The sequence below is a fragment of the Ovis canadensis genome, chromosome 3 (genome assembly GCF_042477335.2).
Source record: "Ovis canadensis isolate MfBH-ARS-UI-01 breed Bighorn chromosome 3, ARS-UI_OviCan_v2, whole genome shotgun sequence".
NCBI classification, from domain to species: domain Eukaryota; kingdom Metazoa; phylum Chordata; class Mammalia; order Artiodactyla; family Bovidae; genus Ovis; species Ovis canadensis.
In genome coordinates, this window is record NC_091247.1 from 69,188,059 (window position 1) to 69,203,854 (window position 15,796).

The following is a 15,796-nucleotide window of genomic DNA, read 5'->3' on the forward strand; positions in this document are numbered from 1 at the left end:
CAGGGCCCTGCTGCTTACCCTGCTCCCTGGTGACCAGCCTTCCCTCCCTGTCCCAGGGGTTGGAGAAGGCCTCACTGTACTGGAGGGGGCTTGGCCAAGAGCTGGGAGATGGTTTTCCTTTGAACTTGTTGGGTGGAGCTGGGGATGGGTGGGACAGATTACACAACAAGAGGGACTCTGCATTTCAAAAGCCCAGGTCAGATCAAAGCCTGTGGCCCAATCTGGGAGCTAGAAGCTTCCTTCCCAACCGACTGTCCGAGGGAAAGAGCTGACTCTGAGCTGCTTCTCATCCCAGCCCCACACAAACTTGAGGCTGAGGCTGGGACAAGAGTAGTCTCCCTTGGGACCTTTCCTGCAGTCACCTTGTCCAGGAGGCCCAGGTGATCTTCTCAATGACCACAGCTTCGGTGACCTGCTTCCCCAGGGGAACTTCATGTACCTGGCGCTTGTAGGCTCCTGTGGACACCTGCAGACGGGAGGCAGCCGTGCCCATCAATGTTCGTTCTTTTCTGCCCAAAGGACTCCCCTTCCCATGTACTGCTTCCCAACCTCCACATCCCCAGACCTTTCCACCAAACCCAAGTTCAGCTCCAGCCTGCAAAGCCTGTGGTCAGCCTGCGGCCAAGTCTACACAAGCATGGCATTTCCATCCATTTTCTTGCTACTTTCCAAAGTTCTAAGGCAGTGGTTCGCCAACTGTGGTTCTCCACCAGCAGAAGCAGCATCTGGAAATTTGTTAGAAATGTGCACTCTTGGACCCCCACCCCTGACCCCCCATCAGATACCCTGAAGAGGGTGGGGCCCAGCGGTCATTTTAATAAAGCCTCCAGGGGATGCTGGTACTTGCTCAGACTTGGGGATCCCTGTTCTCTGGGAAGCAAGGTCCTTCAGTAAAGAACTGAAGCAAGGTTTCTCATGGACAGCAGCCAACACAGATGATCTCTGAAGTATCTAGGACCTGATCCTGGCTTCTCTGGGAACCTTCTAGAGGAAACCAACCATTTTCCAGCACGTGGCTGCTGCCTCCATCTCCAGCCCCCTGTCCCCCTGCGGTGCTGGCCCAGCCACCCCGATTTCCCTGCTGTTCAGGAACGAGCTGCAGTCTCTCCCACATTTGGTTCTTCACGCGGACGCCTGGAACCACGTTCCGCTGTCTTGGTGGGCTGCCCTCTGCACACCCTGCAGACCTCAGTGTGAACAGCACCTCAGGGAGGGCAAGTCAATGTAAACTCAGTGTCTGTTAAATGCCCCCACAGGGCACTGTGCTTTTCCTTCTCAGCACATAATCAAAATTTTATTATGGGTACACTGTGTGATGAGTGTAATGCTCCTCTTGTCCACAACAAGGCAAGCTCCCGGAGAGCAGGGATCAGGCCCGTTTCCTCCACCTTCAGAAGTCTAATGCAGCACCTGATTCAGTTCACACTTGACAAATGAACGTGTCCTCTTCTCCTTTCCAAATGACTACCTGACTCCTGGCCAGCTCACAAATGCATAATATTTGTTCAAAGTGCTGGAGATATCATTGTTCTCCGGGCCACGAGTGGAACCCCTCTTGATCCCTCGCTGTGGGTCAGTCCCCCAGGGCTTTCACTCCAGGTCATGGTCTGGAGTCTAGGTCCCAAGGGTGGAGGGGCCACACTACCCATGGGATTTGGAATTGAGATGAAGTATAAGAGGCAACACAGGCTTCAGTGCAGCCCTGAGAACTAGGAATTAGGAAGCTTTGAAGGGGCGGTGGCGAGAAGCTCAAGATGATTAGGGCTTGTTTCCTGCTTTCCTACTGAAGAATAACTCTGTTTTTAATTCTATTTGACTTTCTTAAATTCTTAAGCCTCTGTTTGTTCAGGTATAAAATAGGAAAAGCAACGTCCTTAAGGGGTTCCTGTGAACACACTGCCTGGCGAACAGTCAGCCCTGGTTTCACCTAAGCTAGTAATATACTCACAGTATATTCACAGTAATATACTCACAGTAATATTACTCACAGTAATATTATCAGTGGTTACCCTGGTTATACTATATATACTTTTTAGTATATCAATGGTTATACTATTATCAGTAAAGCCGAAGCACACCTGGATGTACTTGCCATCTGCAGAAAAATCCATCTGAATGACGAAGCTGGGGATATCTTTGCAGTAGCCGATGCGGTTCAAACTTGTGCCCTGAGTGAGGTCATAGAAGTCAACTGTGTGTTCAGAAGAACCAACGGCTAAGAATCTGCTGTCTGGGCTGATTCTAGAAAAAGCAATTCAAGAGCACCGTCTGTGAGGAGGGCTGTCTGGGGCCAGTCAGGCATGAGGTCTGCTCTGGGACGAACTTCCCAAGCTCAAGGTCAGGTTGGGTAGCTTCTCCAACAGTCTAAGGAATTTGACCGCTCCTCTGGATCAAACCCCCCAGGAAAAAAGAAAATGGGTGTGTGCAGCCTTCTATAGAAGGCTCTTCACAAGAAGTTTTTACCACACTCGTGGGAATCAGCAAAGAAGTGCCTGAGAACTAACATGTGAGAGGATCTCCTACCAGAGCTGGCTCACTGAAAGGGACCCTCTCATATGTGAGTTCTTCATCCCAGCCTCCTGGAACGGGAACCATGGGGAGGGAGAATGAATGCCTGCCTTTCTCCTCCCTGCCCAGACCACTTGCTGTGTACCTGATATCTTGAATAGCAGACTTCCGGTCTCTCTTCTTCCCCCAAACTTTCAGGCTGTTCACCAGCAAGACAACAAACTCTCCATTCTTCATGCCAATGGCCACCATCTCCCCGTCCGGGCTGTAGGCTGCACACTGGGCCGCATGGCCCAGGCTCACCTTGTTTAGCAGCTTCTACATGGACACAACGTAATACCCTGAGCTCTTGGCCACCTCAGCTAGTCTCCAGGGGAAATCCTGCCCCCAGGTCACCTCTAGGGAGGCTCCGAGGCAGGCAGTGTGTTTTGACTGAGCAGCTGGGGAGACTGTGGTTTAAGCAGAGGCTGGTGAGCTTTCTCTGTGAATGGTCTGATAGTAAACAGTAAATATTTTTGGCTCTGCCAGTGAAGCACGAAAGCAGCCATGGGCTTTGATGTAAATGCTAAAGCGCAGCTAACTGCAGAAGCAGGCAGCAGGCAGACTTCATCCTCGGGCTGCAGCTTGCTGACCTCTTGTTCAGGGGAAACAGTTTGAGCTTCAGCCTGTGTTAGTTCAGATCCCGGATCCTGGCTCTGTCCCTAGCTGGGTGTGTTTGGGTAAGTTGCTCCTCTCTTTTCCCATATGTGTATATGTGTATGTGTGTGTGCATGCTCAGTCATGTCTGACTCTTTGTGATCCGTGGACTATAGCCTGCCAGCCTCCTCTATCCATGGAATTCTCCAGGCAACAATACTGGAGTGAGTTGTCATTTCCTCCTCCAGGGCATCTTCCTGACCCAAGGACTGAACCTGCATCTCCTGTTGTCTCCTGCATTGGCAGGCAGGTTCTTTGTCTGCTGAGCCATCGGGGAAGCCCCATGTGTAGAGAAGTGATATTAATATTGGTCTTGCAAAGTTGTTGTAAGCATTAGTGATGGTATTTATGAAACATCTGGTATGTAGTGGGTGTTAATAAACATAATCAATAATTACAAACTAATGAGTATGGGGATTCCCTAATAGCTCAGTTGGTAAAGAATCCGCCTGCCATGTAGGAGACCCCAGTTCGATTCCTGGGTTGGGAAGATTCCCCTGGAGAAGGGATAGGCTACCCACTCCAGTATTCTTGGGCTTCCCTTGTGGCTCAGCTGGTAAAGAATCCACCTGCAATGTGGGAGACCTGGGTTCGACCCCTGAGTGGGGAAAATCCCCTGGAGAAGGGAAAGGCTACCCACTCCAGTATTCTGGCCTGGAGAATTCCATGGACTGTAAAGTCCACGGGGTCTCAAAGAGCTGGGCACAGCTGAGCAACCTGCACTTCCACTTTCTTTTCACTTCCAACTTGAGTATGACAGCCACACTTAGCTTAGGCTTCTCCAAGTCTGTTCCATGATCCTGACACTGAAAATATGACTGAAATATTTACAAGCCATTTTGTAATGAAACCAAGTATTTTAATTATTAGAACAGAAGTACTTTTTTACTATCAGCTAAGGCTTGGTAAACATCAGTTTTTCTTCCCCTACTCCTGATTATTCTCTGCTATTTTACATTTTTACTCCAGATGGATCTGGATCTGTTTTTTGAAATTTTTTGTATTTTTAAATTTTTTTCCAAACTCTAAGAGTAACTTTGTTGGAATTTTGATTGAAATGTTCCACTTGGGAACATCTGACATTTTAAATCATTTTTTTCTCTTCCCCATCTGGGGAAGGCATGATTTCTCTCTTTGTTTAGTTTCTTGGGTTCTTTTGTGACAAGAGAATAAAGCATTCTCAGTGAGATTATTCCTGTACTATAAATATTCATAGAAGCATATAGCTAATAGATATATACAGAATGGGTGAGTGTGAACGGGACTTCTCTTTACTATGAGTCTAACTTAGTTGCTGCGCTGTGGCTGAGCTCCTGTCCAACCCCATGCCCCATCTCTGACTGGCCTGACCCTGGCTGGACTTACCCTCACCCCACTTGGGGCCTCCGAGCCCAGGCAGGGTCTGCCCCTCACCTTGTCAGCCAGGTCCCAGATGCGGGCTGTGCCGTCATTGCTGGCGGAGATGAAGATGTCCTTGGAGGGATGTGTGGCCAGGCCCCAGATCTCCCCTTCCATGTGTCCATCAATCAAGATGTTGGAAGCAGCGTTTTTTTCACCAACTTCAATGATTTCTCCATCCTTGGTTCCCACTAAAATTTTTCCCTGTTGTAATCAAAACATTGTTAGAAGAAAAACACTGTAGGATCCCACTCATACAAAATTCCTGGATGAGTCAAATGCATGGAGCCTGGAGGTCGAATGATGGTTGCCAGGGCCTGGGTAGGGCACGTGTTATTTCATAGATGCTGAGCTTCTGTTGTACAGGATGAGAAATGTCCCAAAGAGGGATGGTGCTGCTGGCTGCATAACAATGTGAATGTATATGATACCAATGAACTGTATGCTTCAAAATGGCTAGATGGTACCTTTTATGTTCTCTAGATTTTGTCAAAATATAAAATAATAATAAAACACTATCAGAGCAACTTGGGAAAGTGCATTCGCTGGCACTGGTACAAAAACAGCAAGAGTCAGGAGTGCTTTGTTTTTAACAATAAATTCGCCATCCTTAAGTGACACCCCCGGCCCCACTAGGCCTTTTCTCCCTCTAGCCCTTTGGGAAGAAGTCCCCTGAAGTCCCCCATCCTCTCGTCTCCGATGGAATGCTCCAGGAACTTTGAGCTCACTGCAGAGCAGGGCAGCTAACTTCTGCTCTAGCACAGCCCAAACTCTTCCTCAGGCCTTCCTCAGGCTGAACAAAGTCCATCTCCTGACGGCTTCCAGGTTCTAGACCTCATTCTGCCTGCATCTAATTACCCTTCCCTTCCAGATGACTATCGTGTATCTATTTAAAACCAAAATTCCCAGTTTACAATTATGTAGGCTCAGGTTTGCCTTTTTAATGGAGAGCATCTCGAAAGCAAGTTTGTAGACTGATACCAATTCCAACATAGAAATGCAAGGTATTAAACAGAGGTCAGGAGATTTCAAGTGCTTTAGAATCTCCTGGGGAATTAAAAAAGAAGAAGAAGAAAAGGAAAAAAGAACACACATATCAAAGCCAAGGCCCTGCGCTTAAGATCCTGATTTGGCATACTGGGCAAGAGCCTGGATATCCATATTTAAAAAACAAAAGCCAGACTCCACAGCTGTGTGTGATATTTAGTGAAGCATCTGACCAAATGCCTTAGTGTGGCTTTCCCCATCCTGGCTGTGAACCCCTGGGCCTGGGCAAACTACCTAATATCCCTGTGTCTATAACAGCAGCAGCTGACATCTACTGACTGCGACCATGTGTCAGGCATAATGAAAGGTCCCGGGCACTGAGGATTCGTGCAGTCCTCACAATTACCAAGAGCTGGACACAGAAAAGCTAAGTAACAGAGCAAAGGTCACACAGCCACTTCTCCTGGGTGAGCCACTTTGCATCCAGGTCTGTCCCACTCTGCTAAGCTGCCTCCCTCCACAGTCTAAGTCACACCCTGGATCCGTGTTCTCAGGACTTGACCACCACCCAGTACAGGCAAATGTGTGGCTGGGGAAAGGCTGGCCCGCCCGCTCACTTTGCCGCGGCACACGGAGCGCACACACTCCACTAGCTGCCCCGTCTCCAGCTGGAAGGCCCGACAGCGCTTCATCTCCTGGTCCCACAGTTTCACAGCACCTCCTTCTTTGGTCCTGAGAAAGATCAAGAACTTAGCAGGTCAGCCCTTGTCCGAAGACCGCCCAGGACCCTCCATTCCCCTCTCCCCCTGCCATCTCCTCAAGATCCCAGCCCCACATCCTGGGGCCCAGCAGGACAACCCCTTGGGGTGGCCCCTGTCACAGGTCTTGCTGATGAGCCACCAGAACCCCTTGAATTAGCAGATTTCCTAGATTGCTGTCAAATGCTACCATCGTAAGAGGAAAGAGAATCCCAATCTAAAAAATCAACCTGTGCTTTCATTAGATTGGACAATGAAGAGGAGTACTTGGCCTCCACAGGGTCACAGTCCCCACTGGACATCTCTCCCCTCATCTCACCATTCCCACCCCTCCAGAAGAGCTACCGGCAGTAACACTTGATGGACAGCAGAGTCACTGGGGCTATTCAAAAGCATCCGTCCAGTTGTTAAGCTACAGGACTCTGCCTCTCTGAGCCTTACTTCTGAAGGTTCTGACCCAGGGCCCTCTTGGAGAGATGGCAGACTCATCTCCATGATACAGAAGAAACAAGAGGGTGAAAATCTGCGTTTTCTCCAGGTTGGAGATGCCTCTGTCCGTTTCTCCCAAGACAATGACAAAAGACCAGCTGTTCCCAGAGGAGCTCTGGCTTACGGCCGCTCTTTCCCGCCAGTCACGATGAGCCCGTCCCGAAGGGTCGTGTACATGGTGAAGACGGGGCCTGTGTGAGCCTTGGCCACCAGCCGGACGAGGAAGTGGTCCTTCCACACATAGACGTCACCATTGATGGCACCCGTGAAAGTGAGGTTGTTCTGTCAACAGAGGGACACCCTCCACACCAAGACAGTGGCTGCGGTTCTCAAGAGGGCCCCCTCCCAGCCACCTGCTCCAGTGCCAAGAAACCGTAGCCAGAGAAGTGCACACACAGCTTAGACCAGCCTTCTGTGTCAGGGGAGGAAAGAGAGCCCTACAAAGAGCACGCAGTAAGGAAACCACCCAGCTCTGCAATTCACTCCGCTGATTGGCTCTGGGGACAGTTGATTCCCCATTAAGCACAGCTCTGCTTTTAAATGCACTTCCACTCTGGGAGCAGCCCCCGGTGACTGCAGGGCCGGGCGGAACCCCAGCCTGCCAGCAGACTCTCCTGGGCTCATCTACCTGGCCAGGTAAACCCACACTGAGTTGGCTGTGTTCCAGAATGTCCCTGGGCAGCTCCTGTTGCCCGAGAGCCACCCACAGCCTGTGCAAGGGGGTCATTAGGGGACTTGTGGTATGAGAGGGCAGGGGGCAGGGATGCAGTCTGGTGATGGAAATGTCCCTCAGCATCTGCATCTATCGAGCTCAACACAATGGGCTTGCAAGTCAGTGTGTCTCTGGAATAATGAACCTCCAGCCTTGGGTGGGGGGTTCTGCTTTTTTCTAATTAACATTCTGAGGGGAATGATATAGACAACTCATTCATTTATGCTAAGGAAACAAAACAGTGCTTGCAAATAGTCCAATGAAGGAGAGCCCGTGGAAATGGCTTTCCTGTTGTTCATAGCTTTTAGCATATACCCGCCCACCGCTTGCCCGTGCCCAGGGGTCCAGGCTTCCCTCTCAGGAAGCTTCTGCTGGAACTCACAGCACCGAAGGCCACGGACAGCATCGTCTGCATCTTGGCGGCTTCCATAGACCCGATGACCCCTTTCTTGTAAAGCAGGGCGCTGCCTGCCAGGGTCCAGAACTTCATGTGTTTGACCCCAACCGACACAAACTGCGTGTCTGAGTCAGGGCGAAATTCCACCACGAATATGCGCTCCAGGTGGCCCCCTCGGCTGGCAACTTTGGCACCTATGAGGGTGAGAGAGTCGGGTGAGGCCGGGCTATGCTCAGCTCAGAAGCCTTGGTGGTTGGATCAGCTGTTAGATCCTATCACTGGCTCAGAACCCTTCTATACAGGTCTAGCACTGCTTCCAACAAAGACAATGGGAGAAAACTACCAGAGAGAGGTCTTCTCTTTATCCTGGGAACTTGTTTAAAAGTCCTGGCTCTACCAGTGCACCCTTGGAGGGCAGAAGGGGCCCTAGGAGACCAAGAGGCAGGGTAAGAATACACTGTGGCAGGGACAGAGCAGGTACTGCCCAGAGGGACAGACAGGACATTGGGAGAGTGAGCCTGAGCCAAAAAGGATGATACTGTGTACAGGGTTGATATGACCTTCTTCTAATGAATGAGGAACAGACGTGTTCTTGGCTACCACAGAGAATACAGTTAGTACTATAGCAGACTTCCGTGGTGGCTCAGATGGTAAAACGTCTGTCTACAATGTGGGAGACCCGGGTTCAATCCCTGGGTTGGGAAGATCCCCCAGAGAAGGAAATGGCAATCCACTCCAGTACTATTGCCTGGAAAATCCCATGGACAGAGCAGCCTGGTAGGCTACAGTACATGGGGTCGCAAAGAGTCAGACACGACTGAGCGACTTCACTTTCACTTTTCACTTTCACCATAGCAGAAAGGCTTTATGAAGCAAGTTACACCCTCGCCTAAGAAAGGGCTTTCAACAGTGGGTGGGCTGTCTGAGGAAGTGATGCTGGCTGTATATGTGACAGCATTCGAGCAGAAAATGGAAAGAAGCCTGCGAGGAATGTGTTGGAGGGATCTGTCCATGGGATGGATCCTGACCAGGGAGGAAGGCTTTTCTAAGTCCTTCCAGCTCTAAGACACTATAAGTCTATCAGTGAAGACACTGTGTTTCTCCTCTGAGGCTGAGTCTAGTTAATCAGCTGATCATGTAACATCACAAGCAATGACCTGCATCCCAAGGATACAGACTATGGGGCCATTTGGATGCAAGACACTGATGAACAAGAACATGAGAAATGGAGGGAACATGACGAATCTCATCATAAATATCTGCAGGTCCCCAGCCTCTTTTCGTCAGACGGAGGCTCAGGAGGGAGAGGAACTTCCCTCCTGCTGGGCTCATTTACTGTCCCCTCTCATGGCCCTGCCATGGGAAGATGCTGAGATCATGGGACTCTTGAAGTCCTGTCTGGAGAAGTGCCGCCTCTGTGTGTGCCTGGCTGGGTATGCCCCAGATACAGGCAGCCGGGCTGGAGATGGACCTCATTAATGTCTTAACTAATTGGATCTGCTTTTGCCAACTGAGAGAATATACCCAAAAGATTGCCTAATTTTGATTCAAAGAAGACTGTAAATTTAGTAGCAGCCTGTGTGTGCACGTGTATTGGGGGAGGACAAGAAAGAAATCTTGTTCCATTAAATGTAAACCTCAATTATAAGGTGAATCCCCATTTCAAAAATGTAAAAAAAAAAAAGTTTCTGAGACGATGGTGGTAAAACCCATCCCATTTCCTGTAATAAGACAACGAGGGTGCCAAAGCCACAGCCGGGTCCAAGGGTCACCAGATAGACTGGGAAGTTTGGGTAGGAAGGTGGTTAGGACAGAAATAGTGGAGGGTGCTGCCTGTTGCCTGAGGAGGAAGGCAGTCAGCCCTGGGCCACTTTCCCAAAGACCCTTCACTGCCCAGCCCAGGACTCTGGGGGCCACAGGGTTCAGGATACAGCAGCAGCTGACCAGCACCTTCTCCAGGACTCCACAGGCTGGCGTGGAGCGGTGCTGACGGCAGGCTGTGGCGTGAGGCAGATCTGGGCTGGAGCCCAGCCCACACCCCGAGCAAGCCCCACAGGGGGACAGAAAGCCCGCTTCCCTTACCCTCCTGCCAGCGCCAGACGGTGATGGTGTGCTCGGGGTCCACACCCACTGACACCAGCAGCTTGCCGGTGGCGCTGAAGTTGACATAGTTGACGCCCTTCGAGTGGAAGCACCGCAGCATGGACACGGTGTGCTTGGTCATGGCGTCCCACACGTGGATGGAAGGTGTCGTCCCTGAGCGTGGGAGGCAGGACGAAGAGCTGAGGTTGGAGATCAGCAGAGCACGGGTAGCACCGACGCCCACCTAAAAGCCTCTATGACAAGTGCTCAGGGGCGTCATAAAGACAGGGCTGCGATTCATGGGGTCGCAAAGAGTCGGACACGACTGAGCGACGGAACTGAACTGAACTGAAGAGACCCACAGCCTGGCCTGGCCGGAGGTGAGAGATAAGGGGAAACACTTGCCAGCTGTGCTTTCAGAGGCAGAGACCTAAGGGTATTTACATCCAACACACACACTCTGTATCAGGTGGAGTTGATACAAAGGAAATCGGTGAGGTCAATGATTTGTATCTGCGACTCAGCCAGATACAGTCAGCAAACATGGTAGATTGACATGATTTTGCTGTGCAGATTCAAACTACTCACGGATGAACTGCCTTACCTGGGGTCTCCGCAATATCACCTGCATTGGGTGAGCAATGGCAATGAGGAAGCGTCAAGGGAAAACAACAGCTGAAATAAGTCATGTTTCTAAGAGCGAGGCACTTTACACCAGCATCAAATTTCCAAATTAAATTAAAACAATGGGCATGGGTTCAGTGAAAACAAGCGGCAAGATATGTTTGTAAAGACTGCCTTTGAAATGACGAAGTTCACAACAACCACCACTCACCACCAGTGTGAATCAGTGCCCAGTTGCCACTGGCAGTTCCCTAGGGTAAGGAGAGTCAGGCACGCATAGTGGAATCCACCCTCACCGAGCACAACCTCCAGGGCCCTTCACTTGAACCTGGGCTCTGAAAAACCATTCCCACAGCCCCCAGGGCTGGGGGTCGTTTATTTGGATGTTGAGTCTCTGGTCTGACTTAATGGTCCCTTGGAGTCAGGATCACTGCATGTGGCAACTGAGACAACACAGATTCAACCAGGGCTCAAATACTCAACATCGACATCGAGAAAGGGTGGATATCAGTGACCCCTCCCCCGCCCCCCACTGCCGCCCCAGGAGCTGCCAATAAATCAATAAATCAATGTCTCTGCTCAGAGGAGAGCCACTTGGCGTTGGCAGGCCCCTCCTACCTATCTGGCTGGTGGCCACCACGTTCCTGTACTTGGGGTGCTGGTTCACCGTCAGGCAGAGGATGTCGTCCGTGTGCTCCAGGTAGAAGCTCTGGCTCCCTAGGAGAGACGGGGCAGGGTGGGCAGGGGCACGGATAAGCTCTGAGGGTAGACCCAAGGCTCTGTGAGGAGGCTTGGCAAATGCCCGGTAGAAGGGAGAGCTAACAGCGCCCAGTTCTCACTTACAGAATTGTCCTTGGGGAGTGGGGGATCTTTGTCACCTGGACACATTCTGTCCCAAGATTAGGAGAGCTAGCGCCTGTTATCTAATCCAGATCTAACACACAGGCTCCCTTCAATCCTCCCGCATCCTGGGTGTAGCCAGAATGCAGGCCACGTGCAGAGGCTTCCAGGGCCCAGAAAGTTTCCTCCTCCCACGGCCCAGGACCCACGGCTTCTCACTCTCTTCCTCTGGGCGGGGTGTTGGGGGGACGGTGGGGGGTGCTGGAGACAGTGCTTTACTGACCGAAATGGTACCACTTACTCATCAGAAAATGAGTAGGAAAATGCTTGGGAAATCCCTTTTAATTATCTATCAAAGTGCCAACCTACTGGGTACTTGGATGGCAAGGGTGATGGTTTTATCCCTTGAAGCCCCAAGTCAACATATGTCATAAGTGGAAGAAAGGACAAAAAAAGCTTTATCATCTATTGCAGCAAACGGTTTGCTGACTTGACTGCCCAAGTGGCCACTGTAAACACACAGGAACTGAGAGGTGAGTGACAGCATCTAATACAAGGAAACAGCACTTTGCTACTAACCTGGTAACATGTGGCTAGAAGACTGAGAAGAACAAATAAATTCCAAGGTCCTCCCCTCAAAAGACAAATCTTTATGTGCCCAGTGATTTTACTATCTTAAAAAAAAAAACTATGCATAAGCTACACAGAATTATGAAGGACCATTAGAATTTGAGAGGGAAAAAAGTTTAAGATATAAAGCAAATAAAGGCAACATATTCAGTTCAGTTCAGTCGCTCAGTCGTGTCCAACTCTTTGCGACCCCATGAATCACAGCACGCCAGGCCTCCCTGTCCATCACCAACTCCCAGAGTTCACACAGACTCACGTCCATCAAGTCGGTGATGCCATCCAGCCATCTCATCCTCTGTCATCCCCTTCTCCTCCTACCCCCAATCCCTCCCAGCATCAGAGTCTTTTCCAATGAGTCAACTCTTCACATGAGGTGGCCAAAGTACTGGAGCTTCAGCTTTAGCATCATTCCTTCCAAAGAAATCCCAGGGCTGATCTCCTTTAGAATGGACTGGTTGGATCTCCTTGCAGTCCAAGGGACTCTCAAGAGTCTTCTCCAACACCACAGTTCAAAAGCATCAATTCTTTGGCGCTCAGCCTTCTTCACAGTCCAACTCTCACATCCATACATGACCACAGGAAAAACCATAGCCTTGACTAGACGGACCTTAGTCGGCAAAGTAATGTCTCTGCCTTTGAATATGCTATCTAGGTTGGTCATAACTTTCCTTCCAAGAAGTAAGTGTCTTTTAATTTCATGGCTGTGATCACCATCTGCAGTGATTTTGGAGCCCCCAAAAATAAAGTCTGACACTGTTTCCACTGTTTCCCCATCTATTTGCCATGAAGTGATGGGACCAGATGCCATGATCTTCTTTTTCTGAATGTTGAGCTTTAAGCCAACTTTTTCACTCTCCTCTTTCACTTTCATCAAGAGGCTTTTTAGTTCTTCTTCACTTACTGCCATAAGGGTGGTGTTATCTGCATATCTGAGGTGATTGATATTTCTCCCGGCAATCTTGATTCCAGCTTGTGCTTCTTCCAGCCCAGCTTTTCTCATGATGTACTCTGCATAGAAGTTAAATAAGCAGGGTGACAATAGACAGCCTTGACGTACTCCTTTTCCTATTTGGAACCAGTCTGTTGTTCCATGTCCAGTTCTAACTGTTGCTTCCTGACCTGCATATAGGTTTCTCCAGAGGCAGGTTAGGTGGTCTGGTATTCCCATCTGTTTCAGAATTTTCCACAGTTGATTGTGATCCACACAGTCAAAGGCTTTGGCATAGTCAATAAAGCAGAAATAGATGTTTTTCTGGAACTCTCTTGCTTTTTCCATGATCCAGCAGATGTTGGCAATTTGATCTCTGGTTCCTCTGCCTTTTCTAAAACCAGCTTGAACATCTGGAAGTTCACAGTTCACGTATTGCTGAAGCCTGGCTTGGAGAATTTTAAGCATTACTTTACTAGTGTGTGAGATGAGTGCAACATATTACCATATTTAAATCTTGTGGTAAAAATAGGGATGTCTCTTAATTTCTGAGTGATTCTTTTTGCTTCAGTTGTTTCTTTTAAAAATGAGTTTTAAATTTATAGTTAAATTCTATATAAGGGAAATTTAAGGAATTTTTGTTAATTATTTCACAGTTCTCATTCTCCTTGTGAATCTGGTTAAATATTTGAAACAGGCAAAACTTGAAAATCTGAGCTGCTAAAAAATTTGGTGACTTGGAAATCAATGAGAAAACCACCCCTCTCCCCCTTGCTTGGTTGTTGGTTACTGTCTGTAAAGCTTTCTCTGCCCTGCACACCCTCTTTCTGGCTTCTCTCCATCCCTCTCAGCCTCCGTGGAGCTGAAGGAAACACCACCTCCCTGCCAGGGGCTGAGATGAGATGCAGCTGGGCGAGAGGCAGGGAGAAAGCGGGTCTGACTCTGTGAACATGGGCCTGAGAATCTTCCAGGACTGAAGGGCACCAGTCTGGAATGGAGTTGAATGGCTCTGAAGGGTAGAGCAAGTTTAAGCTATAGGGCATATAACCAGTGGGGAAGTGCACAAAGAGCTAAAACAAACGTCTGTGTCAGACAGTAACCACTGTTTCTCCCAATCCCTTTACCTGTGGAGAGGTTCTGAACGATGCCGGCTGCGGCCGTATGGAAGATGATGTCGGCACCGTCATTCAGGTAATGCAGGTTATTGCGACAGTCAAAGCCTCTGTAGCCAAACACGTGGTCGAGAGCCAGCTCCTACACTCCCACACAAGATGAAAGGGCCCTTAGGGGAAGTACGAGCAGAGGAACAAACCCGCACTGTGGGGACAGCCACTCAGCACAGGAACCACTCACTCCTCGGCCACATGGGGATACAGGGCAGCCCTTTCTAGCTCCCCAAGATGCTGGGGGCAGCCTCACACATAGAATTACAATGAGTTTTCTAAATAAGGCTTCCCTAATGGCTCAGATAGGATCTTCCCTGTAGCTCAGACAGTAAAGAATCTGCCTGCAATGAAGACGACCCGGGTTTGATCCTTGGGTCAGAAAGATCCTCTGCAGAAGGGAATGACAATCCACTCCAGCATTCTTGCTTAGAGAATCCCACGGACAGAGGAGCTTGGGGGGGCCACAGTCCATGGGGTTGCAAAGAGTCGGACATGGCTAAGTGACTAATGGCTCAGATGGAAAACAATCTGCCTGCAATACAGGAGGCCCAGATTTGATCCCTGGGTCAGGAAGATCCCCTGGAGAGGGGAATGGCTACCCACTCTAGTATTCTTGCCTGGAGACTCCCATGGACAGAGGAGCCTGGCGGGCCACAGCCCATCGGGTTGCAAAGAGTCAGACACGACTGAACAACTAAGTTTCTAAATAAACCGGATTTGCTTCCCTGCTTCTCAGGTGAGGCAAAGCCTATCGAAGGGAGGCCCAGTAAAGGCTGCCCTAAAGTTGCACATCTGCAACTTGGTGGGCACTCTTGGAGGTGAGCTGAGGGGTGGCTCAGGGCTCTTTGCTCTGATCCCTCGGATACAGCAGGGACTGCAAAGCAGAACACTGAGGCGAATGTCACGCTCATTCTGTTGCTGGGTGCTTGCCCTACAAAGTTTCTGTACCATTTGCATTCTTTTTTCCCTACAGTCTTTCTCTTCTTCCTGTCTCCTCTTTCAGGACAAAGGGCAGTGACTGGTTCAGATCAGACCTGCTCTTAGTTCCGTGTGATGGCTTGGCTATCGTTGCTGGCAGCTCTCCTGTCCTGGGCACCGTGCTGGTTGGGGTGGGACGTGGGGACTGATCCAAGATTGAGAAGATGCGGGTCCCTTTCCTCTAGGTTCCCTGCTTCTAGCCTTTTCTCTCTCCAAAGCTTGCCAGTCACAAACATGAGATTAATTTTAAAATACCACAACACGTCCCTACTCAAAAACACACACTGACTTTCACTACCTATGGGATAAAGTCCAAACTCCTTAAGTTGGCACAATGAGGCCCTGCTCTCACAATCTCCCATGACCTTTTGTCAAGCTGATACACCCATTAGCCCATGTATCAGGAGCTTTCCGATTTATATGACTTTTTTTTTTTTTAATCTCTCACCCGGAAAGTTCTTTTCCTCCTTAGCAGCTCCCCACCCCAAGTCTCTCCCCTCACCATGTGCTTCCCAGAAACCATGTGTATAATATGTGATCCCCAGTCCCATGGGCAACTGTCTCAAGCTGGGCCAATCAGATAGTTTCCCCCAGGAATTTAGA

The 15,796-nt window shown here is 49.6% G+C and overlaps 1 protein-coding gene across 9 annotated transcripts in view; it reads right to left on the reverse strand.

Annotated features, from left to right (window-relative positions):
- EML6 (EMAP like 6) overlaps nt 1–15,796 on the reverse strand; it is a 290,298-nt gene that overhangs the window by 4,676 nt on the left and 269,826 nt on the right. For 7 of the 9 annotated variants that reach the window (XR_011255673.1, XR_011255672.1, XM_069583321.1 and 4 more), the window contains 10 exons: nt 14,174–14,303; nt 11,270–11,368; nt 10,028–10,201; nt 7,931–8,139; nt 6,961–7,118; nt 6,207–6,321; nt 4,618–4,806; nt 2,654–2,826; nt 2,079–2,241; nt 363–466 (listed from right to left, as the gene is read on the reverse strand). Coding sequence is in view for 6 of the 9 variants with exons in the window: in XM_069583321.1 (XP_069439422.1) it covers nt 363–466; nt 2,079–2,241; nt 2,654–2,826; nt 4,618–4,806; nt 6,207–6,321; nt 6,961–7,118; nt 7,931–8,139; nt 10,028–10,201; nt 11,270–11,368; nt 14,174–14,303 (1,514 nt within the window). In the remaining 3 variants the exon portion in view is untranslated. Of the gene's footprint in view, nt 1–362; nt 467–565; nt 726–2,078; nt 2,242–2,653; nt 2,827–4,617; nt 4,807–6,206; nt 6,322–6,960; nt 7,119–7,930; nt 8,140–10,027; nt 10,202–11,269; nt 11,369–12,377; nt 13,495–14,173; nt 14,304–15,796 lie in introns of those variants that run through there. The other 2 variants (XR_011255675.1, XM_069583324.1) reach the window with 2 other exon arrangements.